At 43.9% G+C, this 17,630-nt stretch overlaps 1 protein-coding gene across 20 annotated transcripts in view; it reads right to left on the reverse strand.

Annotated features, from left to right (window-relative positions):
- EIF4G3 (eukaryotic translation initiation factor 4 gamma 3) overlaps nt 1–17,630 on the reverse strand; it is a 149,379-nt gene that overhangs the window by 69,910 nt on the left and 61,839 nt on the right. For 10 of the 20 annotated variants that reach the window (XM_074893016.1, XM_074893003.1, XM_074893019.1 and 7 more), the window contains exons 4-6: nt 9,532–9,627; nt 8,026–8,139; nt 4,314–4,346 (exon numbers count right to left, since the gene is read on the reverse strand). In XM_074893016.1, coding sequence (XP_074749117.1) covers nt 4,314–4,346; nt 8,026–8,139; nt 9,532–9,627 — 243 coding nt within the window. The remainder of the gene's footprint in view (nt 1–4,313; nt 4,347–8,025; nt 8,140–9,531; nt 9,628–17,630) is intronic. The other 10 variants (XM_074893017.1, XM_074893013.1, XM_074893010.1 and 7 more) reach the window with 2 other exon arrangements.

Consider the following 17,630-nt stretch of genomic DNA (forward strand, 5'->3'; position numbering starts at 1 on the left):
CCCACATGACCCTGTGCCAAAAGTCTGTTGAAGGCCAGCCAGATAAGAGGCTGTCATCTAGAAAAATCAATGATTAAAGAGAGCATCAACCTCTTTCTGATAAACCACCACTGCATTTTAATTGATTTTCTATTTACTCTCCTCCTAAGCCATCATTTCCAGTGGTGGAACACTCCCTCCCTACTCTAAAAGCTTCACTGAAAAATAAAATTGTGGAAAAAGGACTGAAAAAACCCCTGTGCTAAGCTTAGCCCATCAAACACAACGTGGATAGGCACCTGTCTATTTTTTCCTAGATCAGATCAAGGCTGGCAATTGCAAAGGGTCCACAAAGCCCTGGCAGAAGGCTGCAGAGAAAGTGAAAGTTCAACAAGTTGTCACCAACGCTATCAAATCAAATCATACACCCAAGCTCTCTGCTTTAATTAAGCCTCTCATACTCTGAGACAGCTCTGTTATTAATCTTTAGTCTTTCTGGTCCCACCAAGAAGGCTGGTGGGATAACTTAGCCCTGACCTGGAAAAGGGAGCAGAAGGTGTCCGTGCAGGCAGCACAGCAGGAACCACGGCTACTTGCAGATGAAAGCTGGCACATTATATTTGATCTTTTAAACTTTAACACAGGCACCAGGGCTCGGCTGAGGAACTGCGGCCTTGAGACCTAAAGACGTGGTGCCAGAAGCAGGAGCTGCAGAAGAAAATCCCCAGGTCTACATCTTGCTTCCCCAGTGGCCACCAGCAACCTGGTGCAGCCCTTTGGGCGCAACACCAGTCTTGTTTTTCTCCCCTGCCTCAGACTTTCCCAGTTTTATTATTTATTAAATGATAAAAAGGAGGGGCAGGGGGACCAAAAAACCCTTTTTGTATCAACCATGAGATTTAAAACTGGTAGCTCCTTTACACGCCTATAGATGAAGACAAAGAATTGACTATGGCAGCTGTTTCCGACTGCTTTCTAACTCGAGATACTCTGAAAAGCTACAAAATGGTTAGTCTTGAGTCAGCTCAGGGAATAAATTCATGACCTCTCCAAATCACAAGGCTTTTTAACAACAGGACATGGCCAAACCCAGCCTTCTGTTGTATAAGCTATACCCAAAAGAACTCAAGTAACCCCAAGCTAAAACTGGAACAAACTACACCAGCAACCTCAAACTAAATTAGTCTGCCATAACCAGTAAACTAATCTCAAATACAATTATAAGTCAGAAAGGGAACTACGACATTTCAGTTTATACTTATTTCTGTTTTTAATTACACTGGCCTCTTCTGAGCATCCCTTTTAAAATAACCCATATGCTCCTGAAGTCACTTCTTAAATTAAGGGTTATTACATTTCGGACATTTCTACATTTCAGACTTCAGATTAGCAGAAAACTGCTATTTTCAATTGTGCTTCATGAGGATCAGAAGCATCAAAGTGACTCAAGAGCCTCACTTTGAAAATAAAAAAGGGATGTTCTGCGCACAAACAGAGTAGCAAGCCCAGGCAGGGTAGTACCTGAGTCTGCTACTGCATTTCAAGAAAAACACAAGTTGATAGTATATTTTAAAATATATATAATAAATATATAAAAATATATATATGTATGTGTGTGTATATAGAGAAATACTGCCACAAAACACTTTGTAGGGCTCATTTTCTTTCTCCTGTAAAATAAGACTTTTTAGCAGTTTCTCAGTGTTACTGGAATCAAGGATCACTGCTACACATTTAACCTTTAATCAGAACCACTGCAGCTATTTTCATTTGACTTCAGACACTATTTTCTTAGTATAGCATCCTAAACCCCATTCTACTATTTTCTCTCATAGATTTTGATCACACTTTTTATAGCACCCACTGGCTTGGAGCTACCAAGGCAGACATTCCCATCAGAAAATAAATTGCTTATAAAGTTGCCAGTCAACTTCAGGTGCTTAAATCATGCTAATTTGAGTTCTTTAAAGACGTAATAATTACAGGAAATAACATTAAAGAATAATCCATTATTTGACTGAAAAAGACACAATCAATAAAAAGCACATTTAATAAAATCACACTGGGATTGACACAGGAATTGTTGCAAACCTCAGCGTGCTGCTTTCTTAGAAGAGCACCTTATGTTGTTGCAACAAATATTAACGCTGCTACAGTTGATTTACTTATTTAGTACTTTTTACGTTACAAAATCAGTCTCAAAGCGTACTGCTTATGTTACACAATTTCAGCACGTGAAGTTTCCCGTGTCAGAATAATTATTCACGCTGGTCTCCAGCAACCTCTAACACTTCAGTTTGGGATGACCTCGCTTCAACAGCCGTGACCCTCCTGCACAGCTCGGTGGCAAAAATCCCTCTCTCCATCCCCAATCCGCACCACGGGCAGAGACTTTTGGATTAAAAGAAATAAACAGCTCATCTATAGCCCTGGTTTCTCTGTGCCTGTCCTGATCCAGCACATGACAGACATAACTGGGAATAAAGCCTGAAATGTTTTTCTAACGGTGACAGCTTCTCTCAGATAATTATAAGCAGACTTCAAACGTAACAGAGTCAAAAATCTAACTGCAACGCAGTTAAAATTGGGAAAACACTTGGAAATTACAAGTTTTAACCTGCAGGTAGGGTCATAACTGGGTCCAAAAGAAAGTTTTAAATCAAGTTATGACAGACTGGTGGTAGAGTAAAAGCAGCGAGTGCTGAAATTGTTTCCCCCAAGGCTGCACGCTGCCTCGAGACTCATGGTCCAAAATCTGCTCATCGCGAGTTCAGTAATTTTTATAAGAATATTAAATGGCTGAATATATAAGTGAATATAGAATTTGCCTCAGTAACAACCTACGAAAGAACTAACGAGTTTCTGAACAGCGATGCATTTTCAGTATCATGTAATATAAACACAGACCTGAAGTTAAGGTCAAGAACAATAGTATCTAAACAAGATACTAATTCCGTCGTTCCCTACGCTGCCCAGTCATCCTGCAAACATTCCTCCACCACCGCCTGTCAATGCAATCCCTTGCCACGCACAAAAACAATCTCTCTCTCTCTCTCTCACATGACGTTTGCCTGCCAGCAAACAAGTGCAAACGCCTCATTCTCATTTTTAAGCCTTTTTTTGTCCTGCTCTGGAAGGGCGCCTGCCTCCATGCTGCTCTCTGAGGTGGAAGGAACAATGATTATCAGCTTTTTTGGGTGTCTGTGCCCACTTAACGCACTTACCTGCTCTCCTGAGACAGTACTTTCCCAAAGGTGCTCGTCTCTACAGTATTAAACTGCTCACACTAACAGGAGCAAAGTGAGAACAAAATAATTCTCCTGGAACAAGCCTTCTGTGACTTAATTCCCTGTCCCAACATCACTGGAGCTAAAGGAATTTTTTTTTTTTCTTCTTCCTATTAACTTGGTAGAAACAACCTGTTTCTTCCAAGCCAAGAGACTGAAGAGTGACACAGAAACAACCGAATCTGGAATAGCTTTCTTGCACTTGCCATGCCTCACCTCCTCTTTCCCACCCATCAGCACCACCTCAGCCCCTCAAAAGCCCCCAGGGGAAAAGGGGTTTGGCCAAGATGGATGTAGGAGTTGATAGAAAAGACAACTTCGGACACCTTGACTAGCACAGAAGGGCCCTGTGCATCTGTCCTGACGCTGAAGAGGTCCTCTGGGTATTTCTGCCACTCTAATAAGCCCTGCCCATGAGTTTCATGAGCCAGAGCTATTCCTAGTTTACATTCTTCTTAATCAGGTGGTTCCTTACAAAGTCCAAGTCATGCAACAGGAATACTACAAAGATTCCTAAATGTCTGGCTTTCATAGGGTGAGCAAAAACAACGTTAAGCAAAGTAGTGATAACAGATAACCAGGTGTATCACACAAGAAATGTATGGGCTGGAAAGTCATTTGCCTTGCTCCGAGTTTGAAAAGTAGGATTTTCTCAGGGTTGTGAACGCCTGGTTCTTGTTGACATCTTCATCTCAGGCAATTTAATCCACGGACTAGTTTGAAAAGTATTCAGCAAAGTTTCCAGCAACTTGAAAAGGCAAGCAAATCTCACCAATACCTGGCAACGATCTCTACAGGTTCTCCTTTCCTAGGGAAACGGCGTTAAGTGGGGTGGTTAATGAGTGCAGTGACACCAACTGAGAATTAAAAGTGTTACTCTGCGTTGCAGGCAGCTTGTTAGCAGGGTTATGCATGTGCTAGTATCTACTAACAGGGCTGGTTTCCAAAGCAAGCCTTTGTTCTGAGTTAGTGGGTGAATCACCTCCAACCACCCGCCTCCCCCAGCCAATTAGTTTAGGATGATAATGAAGGGGCAGGGTACTGTACCTGGTGATGGGCAGGTCGAGGCCCCGCTGCAAACTGAGGAAAGGCGGGAGAAACAAACACAAAAGGAAAGGCACAAAGAGTCAGAAACACCACAACGAAACCAAAATGTCACACTCTATGCAAAATAAACCCACAAGAAAAAAAAAATAAAACAAAAAAACCACAAAACAGTCAAAAGCTTTGCTGCAGGACAGTGACAGACAGGTACTGAGATATAACGAGTGAACATCGCTACGGGGGAAAGTGTGCTGCTCGAGAGCTGGGAGATAAACAGCCAAAGCTGCTAGTTATTTTAAAGGCACTCTAGTGTATGAATGCAGGCATTCTTTATCCTGCCTGGGAAAAAAAACAACCAACCAACCAACAAAAACCAACTTAAAACAAGCAGCAGCAGACATTTTAAACTGTTTAAGGTGGAGGTAAATGGTGAAAGCAGCTGGACTCAGAGCCGTTCCAAATATTTGGTGGGAGTGGAGGATGGAGACTCATGGCTGGAGAGCAGTTAGGAGCCAGGTAGGCACAGCTAGTGTCCTGCCGGCGAGGGGGCCGCGGGAAATTCCCTGCAAGGCAAAGATCAGCAATTCTTTGCACACACACGCAGTGCAATTTCATTTTCAGCTTTTTTTTTTCCCGTAACAATCACAATATAACCCTCCTTAATGAGTCGGATTTGTCACCCCCATCTGAAACCGAAGCAGACAGGTTAACCCGTGATGTCCCCGGGGAGCTGAAGGCATCAGCGGTAGAGCCTGGATGGAGTACAGGAGGTCCTGGTTCCCAGCCCTGAGCTCAGGTTACTAAATCGCTTCCCACCCACTTGGGTTACACACAGAGGAAAGTAATCAGAATTTAACATGCTCAGTAAACATTAAAAGCATTTTCCAATAAGTAACTGATTGTTAAAATAGAAATAAAAATGAATGCAAGAAATGGAAAATAGAAATAAAGATGACAAGGTATCCTCTTCCAGAAGCCAAGTTAGGTATTTAAACACTTAATTCTCAGTGTAATCAGCAGAGCTCCACGATGAGAGCAGATAACTCTATTGATAATAGCTCCAATAATTAAATGGGAGCAAACGAAACAGATCCCACGGTGGCTTTTTACCCACCACGTGCCTCTGCCTGTTGCTAGTTGTGATGGCTTTGGAACTTCACGCACGTGCCGGAGCACACGGTACAGTCCACCTCTGCTAATGCATACTACAGGGACTCAGTACATTTTACTCTCTGCCTGAGTGGTCAAAACTGACTACTAATTATTGATTTTCTTAGTAAGAGCTTTTTTCAGTAAGTAAAAGTGGACCGGGGTTCACTTGCAGCCCTACCTCTCAGCTATTTTAATGGCATCAAACAAGAGAAGCAAAGTATAAATATTCACTGGTCCAGCTGATTTCCTCCTTTATAAATATTTTAATTGCCTATATTTAAGATTTCCAAGAACTAGTCTACTAATCCCAGTGTTTACATATTCCTTCTACCTTCACCTCATCATAACACTTGGATGAAAAGTCATAAAAACCTTCAGAAATGAGAAAATACGCACACACAGACTATTTCTAGTACAGAAGTTTCTAAAGAATGACCTGCGCTGATTCACCAAAGAGGGATTTTTCCACCTTTGAAAATTTTCCCTAAGCCTTACGTTACAAAGAAAAAAAAAAAAAACCAAAGCATGATCATCTTGTAAGACTAAAGAGATAAAATTTCTATTTTAATAGCAACCGCAGGACAGAAGCACTCAAAGACTCTCAGCATCCTCCCAAGGCTCAGGGCGTGAAGAGGACGGTGGCTCTGCCCACGGGTCCTACAGCGATGAGAAATGGGCACCTGGACGAGTCTCAGGAGGTGAATGCACTTCAAGTCCTTATTTTCCTAAAGGAAGAACTCCTCAAAAACAGTTCAAATGTCTTGTGTTTGAGAAAAGGGAATAAAGCTTACCCTGGAAGGGCTGACACAAGCCTTTCTGGCTGGGCTACACACTCCATGTGATACACCAATGAAAAAAATTAATCAAAAGGAGAATGATGAGGTGCAAAAACCTTGTGTTGCTTAATTTCAGGGCCAAAGTACCTCTCTTATCACTGTTCCACAGAAAAGATTTGTTCTCACTGTGTTTAAAATAAGAGCTGGAAGCTTACATCTTAAGAAGCTAAAGTTTATTCCATGGTGAAAAGCAATATGCATTACAAGAAAAAAAAAAGAAGAAATAAAATAAAACCTCAAAGTTAGTGAAAAATACCCTAATCTATTTTGCACTGGTCACCACTGGCTATCGATTTTTTAAAATTTTTTTTAAATAATTCAGGTTGATAGGATTTATTCCTATCAGTAGCTGTAAGCAACAGAACAAACTGTAGTCACTGCTGGCTCGGATTAAAATAGACATTTTGGGTTTTTTTTTTTTCTCTGCCCGACGAAGATAGTAGATAGAAAGGAACACTACTTTATGAAATCTGGGTCCAACACTTCTGCCACCCGCACTCTTTGTGGTCCTGCTCACGGCTTTGTGGACAGCAGGGCACGTTCTCTATCTGCTGATGTTGAGCTGGCACACCTCAAGCCTCTCTGAAAATAACCACTTCTGGATCGCTCCAACACCCGCTCCGATCACAGGGGTTTTTGGCAGACCTCCTCGAATTGGACAGTTTGTGTTAAAATCACCTGGTGCTCGGGGCTGGCATCGGCAAGAGCTAACAGATAATTTTCAGTAGTGCTGAATGATTTCATTTTCCTTCCCCCAGCTGGAGCTGCACTTTTTGACATTCCTGCTGTCGGAGTGACACTACGATGCTAACAGGGAGAAAACGTGAAGCCAGTTGGATTGCAAAGGCAGCTGTCCTGGAAGGAACAGAAAAGCCTCAACAGTGCAATTGCCAATGGCCCTTGGATGCAGAAACAGGATGGAGGAAGCTCCGGCTGCTCGAGGAAGCGGGATTAGGATCAACCTCGTTAGTGCAACAGCCTACCTACCCACAGCAGCCGCACCAGCTGCGCAACGGACGGGACCGTGCTATGGAAGCCTCAGGATGGCAACGACATCCTGCCACCTTCCTCATCCCCTCTTCACCCTCCCCTCACCACCAAAAAAAGACGGTTAAAAAATAACTTAAAAAACAGTAATTTAAAAAAAAAAAAGTAAATCAAGACCAGAACAAAATGCAAGAGTAGTTCAGCACTGGGCTAGTCTTGCATTTGTTTTGGGGTGGGGAGGTGGAATGAGATGTTATGGGTGCAGCTTTTAGTAATGGGGGTGGAAATGGTCACTAGCAGAGCGGATGGCAAAATCTGCATACAGGAGAGTTCAAAAAAAAATAATAGAAAAATGGCTGACAACTGCAGACAAATTCTTCCTCAATACCTCCTCAATAACGGGGCCAAAACCCTACAATTTGACACATTTTCCAGCCAAATTTCCTGAAGATGTTTATCTGTTGAGGGGCAAACCCAAAGCTGCCCTGGTCTCTGTCCTACACCAGGTCAGACCCTCCCAACTGCAGTTTAACTTTGGACCTTGCATTGCCACTTAACCTGGCAGAAACTGCCACGGTAGCTCATGCTTTTAGCAAAGAAGCAAAATCAGTGCATTTCTGTAGATCAGCCAACAAAAAAGATGTGGTAAAAAAAATAATAAAGAAAGAAAGGAAGAAATAAAAACAGTGCCATCGGCACAATTGCCTGCAAGAAGGAGTACAGTTTGTTATATTGCTTACAATGCAGTATTTTATCCAGCCTCTTCCAGCCAGGGACCTGTAAACCGGACTCTGTTCCAAAACCTTCCTCCTCTTCCAGTTGTCTGTGCAATGTATTGGCACTGTTCTGCTGGGCTGTCAAAAAAACTGGTTTAGAGATGCAGCTCTTCAGTCAGGTTTTTGCTCCAGTTCTAACCATATAAACTTATTTGCGCTTTTCAACAATTAAAGATAAAGATGATTATACTTACTGAGAAAAGAGGGGTTTTTACCATCAGTATCCTGCGTTACTGATCAGAACGGGGGACTAAGGAGGTTGGGGGGGGGGATCCGGTTACAAATTTTCAGCTGTCCACATCACAGAAACTTCATCAAAACTGGTGTTAATTGGCTCGTTCATCAACACTGAGGTTAAGGGGCCTCAGAACTAACCCTCCTGTGAATCCCCTGGAGGCAAAACCTCCAGATGCAGGGCAAGTGCATCGGTGTGGCTGCACACGGGGGAAAAGCTTGCCCTGTATATATATATTTATATATATACCTGGTATGTGGACAAACAGAAGGCTGTTGTCTTGGAGGCTTTCAGTTGCCACACTTAGGAACGTTCATCTTACTCTAAAAAGAGAAGAGTGCTGGGCTGGGAACGGTGCGGTGGTTTTATAGGTAACCTGAAAGTGTCCTGATGCAGATGTGGATTTGTAAGAGGCGCAGGGATTGCTGCTCCCTTGGCTACCTGAGACACCGTGATGGTAAGCTCCTGTGCCTCCAGAAGCTGGGCTAAGCATCTGATGCCCTAGGAGGGTCTCCTAGCATCGTGTGGAACTGAGCTATGAGCAGAAACTCCCCAAAAAGAGCCTGGTTTGGGGAATCAAAGTCCTACAATAGCAGAGCTGTATTACAATACACACACACACACAAAAAAAAAAAAAAAGATTACAGAGGACAACCAAACCTAAAAGTTGGATGAAAAAGGGGCTTACCACAAAAAGATCTGGGTACACGGAAGCTCTATGTTAAATGTGTGAGCACCCCCAGGGTGCTAGGCAGTAAATGGTTAGAACTGATCCAGTGGCACTGATTCGGAAGTATTGCCCAGAGGCCACTGGAGACTGAGTGCTGCTGCAGAGAATCACTTTAGTTCACTGATCTTTGGTCTATCCTTTTACAAAAAACTTCCTTAAAAAAAAAAAAAAATGAAGAAAAGAGAAAGATTCTGGTAATGAATCTAAACTCTAAAATGAAGTGAACCTGAAAGCAACTATGCTAAAAATAAATCGTGTTATTTGAACATAGATGAGAATCCTTCCATCGCTTCGTTTCTGATAAGTCACTTTAAAAGGAAAATTATCCTACGAGGACAGTGTCTGAAAAATTCAATCAAGATTTGCCATTTGGAACGTGCTTCCAGTTCAGTAAAGCACGCTTTCCAGAGAACTGGCCAAGTGCTGTAGACACACACATACACACAAAGAAACACATGAACAAGGAAGAAAGAACGTAAGAGAAAGCAAACATGGGCTCCCTTACCGGCGAGCGGGTCTGAGGCTGCGTGTTCATTGTTTGAGGGGCTTGAGGGTACACCAACGTGGTTGGAGCTGCATTCTGTCCTGAGGGGTAAGGAGCCTGCCAGGGAACAAGAAAAGTAAATAAAAAATGAGTGTATCAAATGATTCACAGAATCCCAGAATCATCTCGGTTGGAAAAGCCCTTGAAGCTCCTCCAGTCCAACCATGAACCTCACACCGACCGTTCCCAACTCCACCAGATCCCTCAGCGCTGGGTCAACCCGACTCTTCAACCCCTCCAGGGATGGGGACTCCCCCCCTGCCCTGGGCAGCCCATTCCAACGCCCAACAACCCCTTCTGCAAAGAAATCCTTCCTAAGAGCCAGTCTGACCCTGCCCTAGCGCAGCTTGAGGCCATTCCCTCTTGGCCTGCCGCTGGGTCCTTGGCTCAAGAGACTAATCCCCCCTCTCCGCACCCTCCTTTCAGGGAGTTGCAGAGGGCCAGGAGGTCTCCCCTCAGCCTCCTCTTCTCCACACTAAACCCCCCCAGTTCCCTCAGCCGCTCCCCATCACACCTGTGCTCCAGACCCTGCACCAGCTCCGTTGCCCTTCTCTGGACACGCTCGAGTCATTCAATGGCCTTTTTGGAGTGAGGGGCCCAAAACTGAACCCAGGAATCAAGGGGCGGCCTCACCAGTGCTGAGCACAGGGGTGAGATCCCTTCCCTGTCCCTGCTGGCCACGCTAGTGCTGATACAAGCCAGGATGCCATTGGCCATTCACCCCAAAACTGGAACTGAACACGTTATCAGATGCACTGCTGATTAACACGGAGATAAAGATGACCTATAAAGAGACCAGGTGATTGTGATGGAGAAAACCTTCTCTGCCAAGGACCCAACCAGCTGAGCAACACCACCCTAAGCCCCGCCACGTGCTGCAGCAGAAACCACAACGAAGGCCGTACGCCAGCGCAACACCGTGCCACCGAAACCCTGTGCTGTCCGACCCCCTGGCTCCAAAAGCCTCCTCTGAGCCTGTTCCCAAGGAAAGTGGAACTGCAGGTATCACGCATAAATCCTCCAAAATAAAGACAAATAACAAGAAACAAGCTCAAATGCATTTAATACAAGCCACTGCTGCCTTAAAGTATTTGCAACACAATGAAATGGCCTGAAATCGTTACAGGTGTAAGGCAGACCATGGGTTGTGTTAATTTTTCATAGTTCCACTGATTTCAATGGGCTATAATAATTTATACTGCCAGATGCTCACCCCCATGTTATTTGCCCAAAGTAACAATAAACTGGAGCTGTAGTTATGCCCATTACGCATTTTAATGAGACATTTAGAAATAACTTTTCGGATGTCGGATCACCTTTTTCCCTTTTTTTTTTTTTTAACGAAAAATTATAACATACATGGGGGTTTTTTTATAACTTACATGGGTTTATTACTGGAATGGCATAAAAACCAGCCACTAGACTGCGACAGCCTTCACTTTCAAGAGGAATTAGTCCCAGCTCTATGTGCTGCCCTGTAGTTCCTCCACGACTCCATCGCAGGCCACTTGTCCAGCTCTTCCCCCTTCACTGTGTGCCAGCCATTACTAACGGTAACCACATTCCCTACTAACCTCCTGGTTACACACTATCAGATTTACTTGATGAATAAAGCAGCTCATCAGGTCTTGGGTCTCCTCTGGGAGAAGGTCTTTGGGCTGTCTTTACAGATTATGGGAGAGGATATGCTTAAAAACATTGCGATACCTCTCCGTACACAGATGATGATATATTCACCCCACAAGCCTTGCTGAAGAATCCCTTCTCATCTTTGAATTTCATGGCCTTTGCATTAAAATTCAAGAGCAGGTCTAAGGAATAAAGGGAACCGTTTCAGTCTGTGGTATGGAGAGAACAGGTTTCACTGCACCAGCCCTCAGGCATATTTCAGGATATTTTTGATTTGAACTGTGCTTTATTTGATTTGAATAATTAAGTTTTTAAACAATAAAACTAAGTTATAGTTGGTAGGCCAAACCTGTTTGTATTGAAGGAAAAAGAAACTTATAAAACTTTTGCTATCAAGAGAGGTGATGGAGCGTAAAGCCTGAAGCTTTCTTTTAGGCAAATAGCTTAAGGAGTGGTTGTAGAAACAACACAAAATGTGCTGTTTCTAGAAAGAAACCCCGTCCTGAAGCCTGCAAAACTTCCAAGTCTGAAACAGCAAACTACGCCAAGTATAATCAGGCATGTTCTGGCTTTCAAGGGAGAGTCAACCAGTCCTTACAAGATAAAGGATGTATGCTTTTAAGGAAAAGAAAGCCATTTAAGAAGAGGTTTTCTTACCGACTAAAGCGGGCCATTGGGTAAAGCGTGCGTTTACCTCCCACCTCCCAGGCTGGGTCCTACAGCAGAGTCACAGACCCTACCCACAGCTCAGCCTCTTCAGCACTACCAACACGAGCCACCACAGGATGGTTCTGGAGCAAGAATACGTCTTTATTTCGGAAGAGCACCTAGGACATCTGATCACTGAAAGACATCTACCACTGAGTGCCCCAGCACACACCGATCAGCGCCCCGTGCCTTGCAGATTGTCTAGGAGACAGCTGGAGTCTCTGTGTTATTCTTTTTTTTCTTCTTTTTCATCCCTAGACATAAAAACCCCACCTAATCTCTGCTAATCAAAATGTAATACAAGGTAAATGAAAATATAATTTAGAGACAATTTGACCAAAGAATTTTCCAGTCTTAGAAAAAAACAAGCCAAAACAAAACGTGGTGGCAGGGGATGAGAGGACTGAGCATGGCCCAAAACCAGTCCCACCCCAAACACCTACTGCTGCAATATCTCCTATTCCTGCTTGGGGACCACACTCAAACTGATCATTAAAGGGCAAAACTTAAACACACGTACACAGGCACTTAAGGACAGTGTTCCTACTACACAGGCTAACTAGGCAGGATGTTCTGTTATTTTCTACCTGATTTTCACACTGCTTTTTGGGTCAAAGAGATGATAAAAATGTATGGTTCCAAGTATATCACTAGATCTTTGCTGTGATTGAGGACGCCAAAGCACACTTGGTAGAATATTTAGCTGAAGAATGTTGTTCTGCAGGAGTTTATATCAGTACAGCAGAAAAGACTCTGGTTTGAGAGCAATTAAATGTTTTAATTGGCTCCTGCTATGGAAGCAGCAGGTAAGCAGGGCAGTTTTCCACTGCCCCTCCTCTCTTCAGGAGCTCACTTGGTCTAATCCTCTCTCCAGCCAGCACTTCCCTCCCTTCTTACCACTGGCAAAACCTCTAATTCATGTTAACAACTAATTTGCAAGAAGTCTTCTAATTTTTTGAGATGTCAGATGCAGCATCAAATATTTTCCCCTTTTATTTGACAAGTGTGATTCTGCTTGAGCTGCTCGTGTCAATGCTGTATAATAAACAGTATGTACCATATCTCGCAGCGGTAATGACACCACAGCAATGAGCGATCGCAGCACAGCACAGAATAAACGAGCGCTAACGAGACACGGGGAAGCTCTGGTATGTTTTTGTCCACCACCTAAAGAATTTGTCCTGCATTTGTAGTGTCTTGCTGCTGACTTTCTGCACCTGGGATCTCTGCCCAACATGAGATTAAAGCTTCTCCTCTTGGAGGGTCGGCAGCTTTCCGTGTCACTCCACGCACCTTGCAAAAGGTCCTGATGCTGCTCTTCACATCCCACCAGACAGCAGCGAGCACACTGAGTGTGTCAGGAAATATTATGAACACTCACGTGTACATGGACCGGCTGACCACCTCGTGCCTCCAGCTCTGCATCTCAAGAGAAGAGACCTTATCCCAAAGGGTCTGAACTGCTGCTCCTGCAGCATCTCAGCAAAAAAGAAGGAAAATAGTCACTATTCTCCCTCTTCTTCAAGCTCATGAAAACATGTTTTCTTCAGGCTTAACTTGCATGCCACAGAACAAAGCCTAAGTCAGATGTAACTTCCGTGCCACCCCCAAAGTCCTTAACCATCTCCAGAACAACCCGAGTTTTCCTTTGGTCACCCAAGCAAAAGGAAATTTGAAAGAAAGGAAGCACAGCCATCACTAAGCCTAAAAAACTACGAGTTTTAGCAGAAAGACTGTAAAGCAGGGTTTTTTAAATACAGTGCCAAAGACAGACACCTCACTGATAACAGATGCCATTTCTGACGCTAGTAGGGCTGAGAGGCAAATGCAAGACGACGCAAACTAGTGTTAAATTTGCTTCAGTATTTAAACCCTATCAAAATAAGTATAGCATTAAGTCCTAAATAAAGAAAAAAGGGTATGAAGGCTTAAACAGCAGCCACTGAGGGGTTTCTGCTATTAAGTTGTCATCAAAACAAGGTAATTTTGGACAGCCAGTGCTGTTTCTAACCCAGGCGACCGCTTCGGGTGCTAGGTTCAAAACTGCAGCCTTGAGGAATGAGTGAAATACAAATCCCACTGAAGACAACAAACATCACCTAAATAAACATGTTTCACAACTATTACACAACAACAAATGCTTCTGCTCAGCATGCTTCAAACCAGATGGAGGTGTGCCTTAACTGGTATTTGTGTTAAAACCATACAGGGGAGTGGGGAAAAGGGAGGGAAAAAGCGCTTTACTGATTTCTGCAGGGACTAAGTTCACGTATAGGTACATGGTAGCCTAAATAAACTATCAGAACATCCAGCAGAATAAATCACAGCACTCCACTGCTTTTCAGACAAGTCAGCTGATTAAAAGTACTGCAACTATTCATCTGTCAAAAGGACTTTTTTCTGTGCCAAGCATCTAAATAGGTACACAAAGTAATTATAATCACATGCAGTCACGCTGGAAATATGTGGCTTTTATGCACCGTGGCTGAAACACAGCGGATGAGGTGAGCAAATGAAGAGATCGGAGATGAAATGCTCTAAAATAAACTACTGCAGAGGAGAAGGCAGGGAAGCAAATACCGCTCTGTATAAAAATTTTGGTTCAGAAGCATCTAAACGCTGGCACTGAAATCCCTGAAGTTCAAATAATTGCAGCACCCCGAGCTGGAACAGAGCGGATGGCTGCTGAGCTGCTCCACTTTTGAGGCAGAGCGATTTGCTTCCCTTAAAGCTTTCATCTTAGTGATTTTATATTTCAGATGTGGCTATTCATGGGGGGAAGGCGATAATAGTTGTGTGTTTACGTATTCCCGCAACTTGCTGGGGAAAACCCTTTCTATCTGTTTTCTGTGCAGTTTCCACCTTGGGCTGCTGACTGCGCTAAGCAAAAAAAAAAAAAAATTTAAAAAAAAATCACTACCAACAAAACAAATGAAAAAAGTTATTCTTAGATCAGTTCCCGAGCTGGTTAATAAACACTGAGCCTGCTGCGTAACATGACTCCCTCGGTACTGACTGTACTGGGAATAAACAGGCAAAGTACACACATCAGGTTCAGAAAAAGCTGAGTCACACAGCTCTCTGCCTCCCGCAGCCGGTGGAAATTTTTTTTTGGAACAAAACTCTTAAATCCCCAGGCAAAAAGGTGTCGCTTGCTGAGCTTTCTGCCTTTGGCAGCGTGGCTGGGTTTGGCGTGGGAAGGGGTTAAGCCCTGTCGCAGTTTCTTGAATCCTCTCTTGACTTAGGGAAGAAGTTCGGCTGGGTCTATATTTACTGAAGTTACATACGAGGAGGAGAAATGGTCTTGTAGTTCCAACACATGACCATGACTCAGGAGCTTGCCGCTCTATTACCATCGCTATCGCTGTGACCTTGGGCGAGAAAACCTTCAGACTTCCAGTTACTTCCCAGTAACACCAACACAGCGACGGCGCTTCTGTCTGGGGCGAGCTGAAACCCCCCTGAATGCCAGCAAAAAGCTTTAATCTCTTTGGGAGGAACATGACGGGGTAAGCAAAACATTTTGTAACAATACGAAGCACGCTGGGGCCACAGGCAGCCCTCGGCTATCCTGGAGCAACCCCAAAGGTCATTTTTCCTGCGTGGCCACAACAGAAAGCAATGTAATTCTTCCATGTGAATAAAACATATGATACCTTGCCGCAGTGGTTTCGATCTCCTTTGAGCCCTCAGATCACTACACCCACGAATGGGGAGCACCCAGCTAAAAGCTGAAAGTGTCACACCACATGGCCGTTCAAAAAGGTTTTTAACCATTTTACGTTGAGACGTAAAAATATCAAAAACGCACATTGGATAGAAATAGGATAAAACTGTTGCAAGATCCATCTCCGCCCCCAAACGATCCCCCAACAAAACCACACATATTTCTCTGGATGTAAACGTATTTCTGCACAACAGTGGGCTTTTACCAAGACATTCACTGACCCAGTTAAATGCTAAATACTGATTAAAGCCACACCAGGTGGCACTCAGAGGAACACTCAGTGTACTTTATCCTGAGGGGTCCTGCCCCTAAATTTATAAATTCGTTTTTATACAAGCTACCTGACACAAAACGCAGCTGCTCCTGGAGCAACATACAGGAGAGAGCACTACAAGAGTCATCAGCAAAATCACTGCACGGGTGTTTCTTTTTTATCCCCATTTTTAACAACCGGACTCAGTTTTCCTTCCAGCTGCTGAACTATTTTCCTCAAGGAAAACCACAACAGGGAACACAGGACAGGCTGTGTTGATGCACCAGCCCTTGAGGCTGCTCTTATTGCCTCTTAGAAAGTTTTCCCCTCGGTCACTGGCCTGGATGGCAGGAGTTTGGCCTCAGGTGCAGGTGAAGAAATCCCCCGCAGCAGCATAAACCATCACTTGGTTCACAAGTGTGGAAAGATGGTGCCAGCAAGGATGTGGCTTTTAATTCTGAATCATCGTTTATTTGTTGAGTTGGGTTTGCTCTGCCCTCCCACAGCCTGAAATCAAATCACTGTGCTACCTAAAGACCCGCAAACTGTGCAGTATCCAATAAGCAGAAATCTCTCAGCATTCTGCTCTTAGAAAGAGGATTGTAATTTAAAACCTGTATCTTCATTTCTACCTATTAAACTCACCCACAGGCAAGCACACAACAGCAGTTCTTCAGACTCCCCCTCCTACAAAACCAGCACCTTTATTTTTCCTCAAGCTTTGGTTTCTGAATGGCCTCAATTTTAAGAAAGGTGTATATCAGCATGAACTCACGGTGTTGGTACGAGCAGCTCTCCTGCCTTCCCCCAAACACAACTGTTTGATCCCATTCCTGTGCTCTTTCAGCACCAGTGCTGGCTTCAAGTGACTGCGAAAACGTTTAAAACTTCCAAAGACTGAATGTTACAGCAAGATTATATTTTTTTTATCTGATATGAAAAGCAGTATTTTTGCAAGGCAGAAATAACAGCTACCGCCAGAGCATCCAGGAACAGCCCAGAATTTCCTCCTCCTACAGCCTACAAGACCCATCGCTAATGGAAGGCTCGTTTTTCCATCCAGGTGCTGACTTACAAACACCAGCAGCATCAAGCGAAAGGGATAAGAGATTCCTGTTCTTGCTGTTTCCCTTGCCATCCTCCTAGGCACTGCAGCACCTGCAGCAGAGATGAATGGGAGGTGAAGCAGCTTTTGACCTAAAATTAGCATGTTGGCAATGGACAAAAAAATACTACAGTGGCATCTCTGGAGGCGCCCAGGATTCAGCTACCTCACCACAGTTGGCAATCTGAGAGTTCAGATAGTAAAGAATCAGATCTTTTAATCCACCTGTGCTCATAAGTCAACACCATGAGAAGCCAAACCAGCCTCATGAGACCTTCGCAACGTCTTTCTGCCCCTTCAGTCTCAGTTTTGCTCAGGGTTAAGTTACCGAGCTAGAAACACCCACCTTGGTGACAAATGCATAACAAAAACACAACACCTCCATCATTTCAGCAACCCTCCCAACGGCTGCATGTACAAGCAATAGAGTCCTGTGGGGAAAGAGAAGTGCCAAAACAGCTCATAGGAACCCGGCAGGAGTGAACCGTGCTTGACACATCAAAAAACATTCCCTTGGACCCGTACCAATGTCACTACAATACCTGGAAACCTGTGCTGCAACCATCTCAGGTTAGTTCCTGCATCTGAACACAAACATGGCATTACTCAGCTCCTGTATTTCTTTTCAATGTACTTGA

Source organism: Strix uralensis, chromosome 23, assembly GCF_047716275.1.
Source record: "Strix uralensis isolate ZFMK-TIS-50842 chromosome 23, bStrUra1, whole genome shotgun sequence".
Lineage (NCBI taxonomy): Eukaryota > Metazoa > Chordata > Aves > Strigiformes > Strigidae > Strix > Strix uralensis.